General features: G+C 28.6%; 1 protein-coding gene across 1 annotated transcript; it reads left to right on the forward strand.

The window, feature by feature from the left end:
• Positions 1–318: 318 nt before the first annotated feature.
• Positions 319–11,381, forward strand: LOC145270706 (uncharacterized). Its single transcript, XM_080126321.1, has 2 exons — positions 319–552; positions 9,413–11,381. Exon 2 carries the CDS (start codon positions 10,225–10,227, stop codon positions 11,080–11,082), a length of 858 nt encoding a protein of 285 aa, XP_079982447.1. The 5' UTR covers positions 319–552; positions 9,413–10,224; the 3' UTR covers positions 11,083–11,381.
• The last annotated feature ends 453 nt before the right edge of the window (positions 11,382–11,834 follow it).

Consider the following 11,834-nt stretch of genomic DNA (forward strand, 5'->3'; position numbering starts at 1 on the left):
ATCTTTTTTTATAAATTCTATAATAAAAATGAATAAATTTACAAAACAAATCGAAATAAACCTTATTGACAAATAAATTGTATTTAAAAAAATGAGTTTTACAAAATAAATCTTCATATTTTTTTTTATTTTTTTAATAAATTGTATTTAAAAAATTAAATTTTACAAAATGAATTGCAACAAACCTTAAGTATTGACAAAAATAATCTCAACTTGATAGAAAAACAATTCGGCACACTTAACGAATAAATGGACATTTTTACACGAGGAACAAAATAAGGATTACACCGTTTTATGATGATTTTAATCCTTTGTTCTTTAAGAGTTGATTTTCTTTTTAAATAATTTCACGTTTAAATCGTGTTTTTCATCTTTTAATTTTGATTCTTTTATATTTTCATATATTTTATTTCTTAATGAATTGAACACACAAAACAAAAGTTGTTTCAATTTACTAAAGAAATCCTAACAAACAAAACAAATTTTCTGTTTTGAACACAAAAAATAAAAAACGAATTCATCCCGAGTTTTTTTTTATTGAATTCCTGAAAGGTAAGATTTTTTTTTCTTTTACTTTTTAACAATTTAAAAATTCAATAACTTTAAAAATCATTTTTATTGCAATCCAATCAAAAATATGAAAAAATTACGAACACTCATTGTCTACACTTGGTGAATTTTCGTAATTTTTAAAAAATATTACTATTTTCGAAATTTTAGTTAAGTATGTAATAATGTTTTTGCTTAAAACGACATAAGTAAAAAAAAAAAAAAATCGATCTATCGACTCTATTGACCAAAAATCTCCTAAAATTATATTATTTTATCTGAAATTTAATATTTATCAAATATATATTATTTCGCTGGCGAATTCCTTTGGATTTTTAATGTTTTCTCCAATATTTAAAATTTTTCTTTTACAAATTTACATAAAATGAACGCATTCACCAACTAGAAAAAACTTATATATATATATATATATATATATATATATATATATATATATATATATATATATATATATATATAGTTGTAAAACTTTACAATCTAACCCAGCCTTGTTTACTCCTTGAAAAATTTCACTTTATTTTGGCGACTACGTTTTAACAGCTTTAAAATATCCGCAAAAAGAATAAAATAATAAATATTTAAGTTTTTAGGAGGGTGATCACTTTCCTATATAAATTTAACGTAAAATGAACACCCACTTCATGACCAGTTAGTAGTGAATAATATCTGTATTTGTTGTTGTTGTTGGAGAGGGAGAGAGTTGAGCTCATATCAGTTTTAACGCTTCCAAATAAGTTAATGCACAAAGCAAGCTTATCCAAGTAAGTAGAAGAGTTACTTATGTTGCCTTTGGTAACAATCATTTGTTATATATTTGATTTTTTTACCACTTTTTTGTTTTTTGCCCATTTATTAAATTGTTACATGAAAGTACATATTAAGTTAATGAGGACCCCATTTCTCATGTTAAGAATAGCTTTCTAAATAATATTCTGATTATTAATAAGTGGAGGTGTTCTTTTAAAAAAATAGAATGTATGAGTAAAAAATGTCCCCGGATTTAAAAAATTAAATTAAACTCCATTTTCATAGAATGTAAAAATAAATATGATGACACTTTTTTAAATATCAAATATAAATTTGAATTTTAACATTTAAAAAAGCCGACAACAATATTTTACGGTATCTTTTGTTTATTAAATTAGTTGTTTTTTTGGGGTTTTTAAAAAATTTTTTTTAATATTTTCACCCTAAACAAGGCACATTGCCACTTTGATGTAGGGGCTACTATCAGGGACCTAAACTTCATTTTCATAGAATGTAATAAATAAATAAATAAATTTTTACGGTATCTTTTGTTTATTAAATTACTGGTGAAAATATCCTTTTTATTTAATACAGAACAAAAAAAAGAGTTTTGTTTATTAAATTACTGGTGAAAATATCCTTTTTATTTAATACAGAACAAAAAAAAAGAGTTTTGTTTATTAAATTACTGGTGAAAATATCCTTTTTATTTAATACAGAACAAAAAAAAAAGAGTTTTGTTTATTAAATTACTGATGAAAATATCCTTTTTATTTAATACAGAAAAAAAAAGAGTTTTGTTTATTAAATTACTGGTGAAAATATCCTTTTTATTTAATACAGAACAAAAAAAAAGAGTTTTGTTTATTAAATTACTGGTGAAAATATCCTTTTTATTTAATACAGAACAAAAAAAAGAGTTTTGTTTATTAAATTACTGATGAAAATATCCTTTTTATTTAATACAGAAAAAAAAAGAGTTTTGTTTATTAAATTACTGGTGAAAATATCCTTTTTATTTAATACAGAACAAAAAAAAGAGTTTTGTTTATTAAATTACTGGTGAAAATTTCCTTTTTATTTAATACAGAACAAAAAAAAAAGAGTTTTGTTTATTAAATTACTGGTGAAAATATCCTTTTTATTTAATACAGAACACAAAAAAAGAGTTTTGTTTATTAAATTACTGGTGAAAATATCCTTTTTATTTAATACAGAACAAAAAAAAAAGTTTTGTTTATTAAATTACTGGTGAAAAGATCCTTTTTATTTAATACAGAACAAAAAAAGAGTTTTGTTTATTAAATTACTGGTGAAAATATCACTTTTATTTAATACAGAACAAAAAAAAAAGAGTTTTGTTTATTAAATTGGTTGTTGTTTTTTTTTTTTTGTTTTTTAAATTTTATTATATTTTCAACCTAAACAAGGCACATTGCCACTTTGATGTAGGGGGCTACTATGAAGGTGTACTATGTAGGGAGTTGGGCAGCAAGATATCGGTTCAGGGCAAATTTGAACTTCTGCATGTCAGTACAGTTGGGGAAGCAGGGACCCGGAAGGGAATTCCAAAGTTTAGCTATTCTCGGGAAGAAACTGCTGAAGTAAAATGCTCTCTTACATCTAGGGATCTCTACTGTGAAGGGGTGGGATTTAGCTGCTTGTCAGGTTTGTCAAGGGTATTTATGTCGAGGGAGTGCAAGTGCTTGCAGTTCATCGGAGCATTCACCGTTAAAGTACTTGTAGAACAGGCAGAGAGATGCAACATTTTATCGATAGGGCAGAGGCTGAAGCTTAGATGACAGTTCAGAACCTTTCAGGTTGGTGACTCTATTTTGAACCTTGTCTAGGAGCGCACTAGCCCAAATATGACAACAATACTCCATACATGGTCGAATGGTGGCTTTATAGAGGTACAAGATACTTTTGGACGTTAGTAGCTTTCTAGCATGGTAGAGAGAATCTACCTTCCTCACAGCGGTCCTGGCAATGCTCTCAATGTAATTGTTCCAACTCATGATTCCTATGAACGTTAGGCTGAGGAGTTTAAAAGATGTACTTTCAGATAAAGAGTCTTTGGCCATTGCTATTGGTGCTAGAAAAGGTTTCTTGTACTTATTGAAGGAAACAAGTTTAGTCTTGGCAGCATTTAATGTGACCATCCATTTTTGTACCCATTCCACTACAGATTGGAGGTCATCCTTTCGTGTTTCTGTCATTTCTTTAGATATGTGTTCATTTGTTTTCCTGTCATGTCTGTTGTAGAGCTATGTGTCATCAGCATATATACCCATCTCACAGGCAATATTGTCAGGAAGGTCATTTATGAATATTAAGAATAATAGTGGTCCAAGAATAGACCCTTGAGGCACTCCTGCATTTAAATCATATTGTTTAGATGTACGACCATCGAGGACAACCTGGATTTTTCTCTTATCTAAGAAGAAGGATTTTATTATGTTAAGTATTCTTCCAGTGATACCGTATGATCTGATTTTTCTGAGAAGACCTTCATGCCATACCCTGTCAAAAGCCTTAGATATATCTAGAGCTACCGCTCTATACTCCCCTGCTTTGTCCAGTGAATTGTTTATATGTCCAGAGATTACAGTTAGGATGTCTGCTGTGGAATGGGCTTGCCTAAATCCTTATTGTTGGTCGGTCAAAAGTTTAGCATCTATAAGGTGATGGACTAGAGCTTGGTTAATTATGGGCTCAAATATTTTGGCGAAAAGAGGGAGGAGGTTAATGAGGCGATAATTTACTGGTTGCAGTTAAATACGACATGGACATTTATGCTGATGACACCCCCATCTATGGTAGCACAGTAAAGACCGTGATTGGCCAAATGATTCTCTCTCCTCTGGTCTTGAGCATGTGGTAGAATGGGGAAAGAGGTGGCTTGTTACATTTAATGCATCTAAAACCAAGCTTCTATCTTTACATCATTAACGCTCTGATCCCCATCAAAAAGTGTCACTGTGACATTTATTTGGTAGTTTCTTACAAGTATTTTGTTTAATTATTGATTTTGGAATGATTATCTGGACTTCCATTATAACTATTTTTTAGAAGTCAATTTTTCTAATTCTAACATAAGACTAATTTTTAAAAGTAAATAAACACTTCAAAATAAGTTAAATCACAAAATAAGCTTATACAAGTAGGTAGAATAGTTACCTTTCTCATGTTAAGAATAGCTTTCTAAATAATATCATTATTAATAATGGGTGGAAGTATCCTTTAAAAAAATAGAATGTATGAGTAAAAAAATGTCCCATTTATGCTGAACATCTACAGAATACCAACATCAATATTCATTACATATGAATAAGTCCTTTGTGGAATTTCCACAGGTCCTGCTAGTTATTATTATTGTTCCACTCTGCCATAAGGACTTCGACAGACATATGCATGGGCTTGGAGTCTATATTGGTAACATTCTTCTCTTGACTAGAGAAACAAACCTAGAATCAGACGACCAGGCCTTTATGTGCTTCACGCTAAATATGCAACATAATATTAGCTACTTGCATTTTCTCTACCGCTTTCCCTCAAGCCAGGACTGTATCCTAATGAACAAAGTCTCTGACATCATAGATATAGCATTCTCCCTCGATACTAGCGCACAAGTACATGTATTTGGTGACCACCACAGTAACTACCTTGGATTCTCTAATTAGACAGACGTAGCTGGTAGCACAACACATAGCTTCTCTGTATCTCATTCTCTATCTCTGACAGTTACATTTCCGACATGTTTCCCAGACTAACAAGATCAACATGCCTCACGTCTAGATCTATTTCTGATAACAGTTCCCGATGTGATAATGGTAGAAATCACCCTAAATTCTCGCCCTAAACCTGAAGGCCCACTACTCAAAACAACGAGGTATTACAAAAAGACTGACTGGGAAGCCATCAAGGAATTTATCAAAGATGCCCCATGGTGAAATATCTTTGCCATTCCAGCGGAACAGTGTGCAAATGAGACCACAAACCACAATTGAAGCACATGTTCCCACACGGAAATTCTATAGCAAGCCCCACTCTCCCCAATGGTTTACTTTTGCTTGTGCAGCTGCCATTGCTCAAAGGCAGCATGCATTCCATAGATCCAACCGACATAAGTCCAGTCCGAACAGATAGAAGTATAGAGAGGCTAGAAGTAATTGTCAGAGAGTAATAGCGACAGCTAAGAAAGATTACGCTGAAACCACCAGAAAACGCATCGAAACACAGAAATTAGGAACCCTGGTTTTTGAAAAATCTACAACAGTGTAGTAAATAATGGGCAAAGATTCCCCCACTATCAAACAATCATGAGGTTGCTTGCACGGCAACCGACAATGCTAATCTGCTTGACAGTTGGTTTGCCTCAAACTCCATACTGGACCCAGCACACCACTCCCTCCCCAACATTTCTTTGCAGACACGCCACACTAGACGATTTGAAAATCACCCCTTCTCAGGTATATGGTATCATAAAACACGTAAACCCCTCCAAAGAATGTGGACCTGATCTTATCCCGGCTGTGCTATTAAAAAAATGCTCTGCTGAGATTGCTCCAGTTCTCTCCAAACTTTACAATAAATGCCTTCACATATCTTGCTTTTCCGACTGTTGGAAATCTGCTTCTGTGGTACCAGTCTTCAAGAATTCTGGTGAAAGAACTGACCCAGTAAATTATCACGCCAGTGGGCTCCCACCACTTTTCGCCAAAATATTTGAGTCCTTAGTTAATCAAACCTAGTTCAACACCTTAGGAAATATAATTACAATCTTGTACTTAACTAAATATAATTACAATTGTTTTAGCAAGGAAGTAAAGAAAATGTATACTTTATCAAATAAAATGAAATCTTTTTTACTTTAGCAAATATAATTAAATGTTTTACTTTAGGAAATATAATTAAATGTTTTACTTTAGGAAATATAATTAAATGTTTTACTTTAGGAGATATAATTACAATTTAGTACTTAACTAAATATAATTACAATTTTTTAGCAAGTAAATAAAAAAATGTGTACTTTGTCAAATATAATTAAATTTTTTACTTCAGGAAATATGATTAATATTTTTTTACTTTAGCAAATATGATTAAATTTTTGACTTTAGCAAATATAATATTTTTTTTACTTTAGTATATATAATTACATTTTTACTTAAGCAAATTACACTTTTTACTTCAGCAAATAAAATTTAAATATTTTACTTTAGCAAATAAAATAAAAACACTTTTATTCAGCAATAAATAAATTCATAATTAACGAATTTTGGACTTTTTAATAACTATTACATGAAGAAGTACAAATTATATTTTGTTTTTCAACTATAACGAATTTGTTGACTTTTTAATAAGAATACGTTTAACAGTTAAATATTATCGCATGAAATCTATTTTATATATTCAGGGTTTGCAGCAATCGACATAAATCAATTATTTGAATAGAATGGATCTTCATTTTCCATTGATGATATAAGAAACTCATACCATATTTGGAAATGTTCACATATAAATTTCGTGAAAATATCAGAAAGCAAAGAAATCATAGACTTGTGAAACACGTGACATCAAATTTATTCTTGTTATGTGTATGAATTCTTTTGAATATAGCATTTCCTTCAATGTAAAAACTTCATTGAAAATTACCAGATGCAAAAAATAAAATGAAAACGTATTACTACCAGTTTTGGCAGTGCCTATATTTGTTAAACTAATAATTAGTGTTGGGACGATTCCTAATTTTTATACGATTCCGATTCCGATTCCAGGAAAATATTGATTAACAATTCCGATACCAAGTACGATTCCGATTCCTAGGGAATTTATTGTTTTGAAATATACCAGGTAGTTTTATACTTATGGTCGGTAGTTCCCAAATATGTTCCCTAACTTTGGAAGAGATATTTTATGTCTACACCGTCGTGTTTTGGTTTAAATAAAATTATTATATAGTAAACTAAACGGAAAAATTAGCAAAATTTATTTTAGAGAAAATTTATTTTACTTAATTGGAATACAGAAAAAAAAAACTCAAAGAAAATAGAATTTATCCTTCGGAGAAAAAACAAATAAAATAGAATTTATATAACAGAACAAAAACAAGAAAATTAGAGAATAAATACACACGATTCATTATTTTGGTCCTCATAATTAACAGATTTAATGAATTAAATAAAAAAAATATAGCGGAAGAGAAAGAAAATATATACTAATTAAATATAAAAAAGATAAATATTTGATTTAATAATTTATAAATGAACGTGCGTGATGAAAAAAAAAACTAATAATCATAATGAAAATGTTACAACGGATATTTTTATGATAATTTTAAGAGTCGATTGCGTTTTTTTCTTACTGAATCCAAAATTGTACTGTAGCAAATATACCTAAAAATTTTCTAAATATTACAATATGTTCCAATTATATTTATTTTTTCAACAATAATGAATGTATTGACTTTTAAATAAGTATTAAAAAAATTTTCTTAATACTACAATATGTTCCAATTATATTTATTTTTTCAACAATAATGAATGTATTGGCTTTTAAATAAGTATTAAAAAAATTTTCTTAATATTACAATATGTTCCAATTATATTTATTTTTTCAACAATAATGAATGTATTGACTTTTAAATAAGTATTAAAAATTTTTTCTTAATACTACAATATGTTCCAATTATATTTATTTTTTCAACAATAATGAATGTATTGACTTTTAAATAAGTATTAAAAAAATGTTCTTAATATTACAATATGTTCCAATTATATTTATTTTTTCAACAATAATGAATGTATTGACCTTTAAATAAGTATTAAAAAAATTTTCTTAATATTACAATATGTTCCAATTATATTTATTTTTTCAACAATAATGAATGTATTGGCTTTTAAATAAGTATTAAAAAAATTTTCTTAATATTACAATATGTTCCAATTATATTTATTTTTTCAACAATAATGAATGTATTGACTTTTAAATAAGTATTAAAAAAATTTTCTTAATATTACAATATGTTCCAATTATATTTATTTTTTCAACAATAATGAATGTATTGACTTTTAAATAAGTATTAAAAAAAATTTCTTAATATTACAATATGTTCCAATTATATTTATTTTTTCAACAATAATGAATGTATTGGCTTTTAAATAAGTATTACAAAAAGTACTAATTATATTTTGTTTTTCAAAATTGATTAATTTGTTGACTTTTTAATAAGAATACGTTTAACAGTTACATATTATCGCATGGAATCTATTTTATATTTTCAAGAACAATGTTTTGAACAACTTTGCGTCAAATTTGATGTCACGTGTTTCACACGTCTATGATTTCTTTGCTTTCTGATATCACGTGACATCAAATTTGATGCAAAGAAGTTAAAAACATTGTTCTTGTTAAGTGTATGAATTCTTTTACATATAGCATTACCATCAATGTAAACATTTTCTTGTTTCTGCAAAAATCTGGTGTATCAAACACAAACGGTCAAGCTATATATTACTATGATAGCATTTGTGTTATTTTCTGTGTCACGCTTAAATCCAGGTGATTGTTTTTGTATTAAATAATGTTACCAAGAAATTCTCATAAGTTTGGGTTTCGGTTTCGAGTATAGCAGATGCCCCTCCAGTAATCTATTTCTTATAAATATTTTTTTCAAGTACTCTTCATAAGTTTTGGTTTCGTATCTGATCATAGCTGAAGGACCTCAAGTTATACATACATATATATATATATATATATATATATATATATATATATATATATATTATTTTCATAGGTTTTGGTTTCGATTTAAGCTGATGTACCCAAGCGTTGTACTAATGACAAAAAGATCAGAATAATCAAAATAATACAAGCATTTACAACTCATCTCCAAAATGCATTTTGTTTACAAAGAAATAACATAAATAACATTTTGTTTACAAAGAAATAACATAAATAACATTTTGTTTACATGAAGAAGTACTGATTATATCTTGTTTTTTTAACTAATTTGTTTACATTTTTATAAGACTATGTTGAAAAATTAAATAATATTGTATGTAATCTATTTTATATATTTATTTTATATTTTCAGAGTTTGCAGCAATCGACAGAAATCAATTATTTGATAAGAATGGATCTTTATTTTCTGTTGATGATAAAAGAAACTCATAACATATTTGGAAATATCCACATATAAAATGTTTATAAATTTGTTCATATTTTTTAAGAATATGTTAACAAATTAGATAATAGTGCAGAGTTTGCAGCAATCAACAGAAATCAATTATTTGATTAGAATGGATCTTCATTTTCTGTTTATTATATGAGAAACTCATAACATATTTGGAAATGTCCACATATAAAATGTCCACATTTACATATAAATTTCGTTAAAATATCAGAAAGCAAAGAAATCATAGACTTGTGAAACACGTGACATCAAATTTGATGCAAAGAAGTTCAAAAAATTGTTCTTGTTACGTCTATGAATTCTTTTACATATAGCATTACCATCAATGTAAAAGATTTTCTTGTTTCTGCAAAAATCTGGTGTATCAAAGAGTCAAGTAAAATAGAAACAAAGGGAAAAGAAAAAATTCTTTACTAAATGTAGAAAGCAAAGAAATCATTGAAAAGAAAGTCGTTAAAAACAGTGTATGAATTCTTTTAGATATAGCATTACCTCAATGTAAAAAATGCATGGAAAATTAAAAAATGCAATCAAAATCTCTAATGTTTAAGAAACATACAATGGTTAAGTAAAATAGAAACAAATTAGAAAAGAAAATATTCTTTAGTAAATGTAGCTTGTTTTTATTAGTGAAATATTCGGACACATACTATAGACTAATAATTTTATATAATTGAGTGTTTTTCTAATTAAAATTTAGTTTGTTTTACTATATGCAAAGTAACATGGAAAACAAACTATATTCTTGCAAAATATGTGGTGCCTGCTTTACACAGAAGTCACATTTATTGAGACATACGTTAACACATACAGGAGACAAACCACATTCTTGTGAAGTATGTGGATCTTCTTTTTCACGAAAGTCACATTTGTTGCGACACATGTTGACACATACGGGAGACAAACCACATTCTTGTGAAGTATGTGGTTCTTCTTTTATACAGAAGTCAACATTGTTGCGACATATACAAACACATACCGGAGACAAACCACATTCTTGTGAAGTATGTGGTTCTTCTTTTGCACGGAAGTCAAATTTATTGCAACATATGCGAACACATACAGGAGAAAAACCACATTCGTGTAAAGTATGTAGTTCTTCGTTTATACGAAAGTCACATTTATTGCAACATATGCGCACCCATACAGGAGACAGACCACATTCTTGTGAAGTATGTAGTTCTTCGTTTACACGAAAGTCAAATTTGTTGCTTCATATGTTAACACATACAGGAGACAGACCACATTCTTGTGAAGTATGTGGGTCCACTTTTACACAGAAGTCATATTTGTTGCAACATATAGTTACACATAAAGAAGAAAAACCACATTCTTGTGGAGTATGTTGTTTATCTTTTACACGGAAGTCATCTTTGTTGCAACATATGTTAACACATACAGGAGAAAAACCACATTCGTGTGAAGTATGTGGTTCTTCTTTTACATGTAAGTCAAATTTTTTGCGACATATGCGAACACATACAGGAGACAAACCACATTCTTGTGAAGTATGTTGTTCTTCTTTTACATGTAAGTCATCTTTGTTGCAACATATGTCAACACATAAATAAGACAAACCACATTCTTTTTTTTAAACAGTCAAAAAAACAATAAAAACATTTGTTGATATTGAAAAGAAAACTATCAAATGAAAAAGCCCCCCTTGTGTTTCAGCGTTAATTGTTACCTAATTGGGAAAAGGACATCAATATCAAGCTAGAATAAACTGTTCATGAAATAAACTGTTGAAACAGAGTTCTATTTTTCAAATCTTAACTAAAAGAGTCAGTAATATTCCACTAACATTTGCAAAGTCAAAAACAAAAAAACGTCCTATATTTTTTCACACCTGAAATAAAGATCACATTTAAAAAAATTTCACACCTTTCTCACAGATTAAAAAATTTTGGTTTGTTTTAAATTTATTTTTAGAGCATCGTCTTTGAAGAATCTTTTTTCTCTTTTAAATTTATTTTTCGTGCTTCGTGTTTCGAGGATTTTGTCGTTTTTCTTCCATGTAATAAAAACGGGCATAGACACATATATATACACATATATACAGAGAGAGAGAGAGAGAGAGAGAGAGAGAGAGAGACAGAGTGTGTGTGTGTGTGTGTGCGTGTGTGTGTGAAGCTTTTTTCGTCTCTGTTTTTTTCTCCTTTTTTTCGTATAGCACATTCTCGCTATTTTTTAATCGAACGGTTATTTTTTCAATAAAATTTTCTCATGTGATTAAGTTTCATGTGTGGATGTAGGAAGGGTACACTTTTTTCATGTGATTAAGTTTCATGTGTGGATGTAGGAAGGGTACACTTTTTTCATG

This window comes from Euprymna scolopes, chromosome 46 (genome assembly GCF_053919585.1).
Source record: "Euprymna scolopes isolate OS-2025 chromosome 46, ASM5391958v1, whole genome shotgun sequence".
Classification (NCBI taxonomy): Eukaryota; Metazoa; Mollusca; class Cephalopoda; order Sepiida; family Sepiolidae; genus Euprymna; species Euprymna scolopes.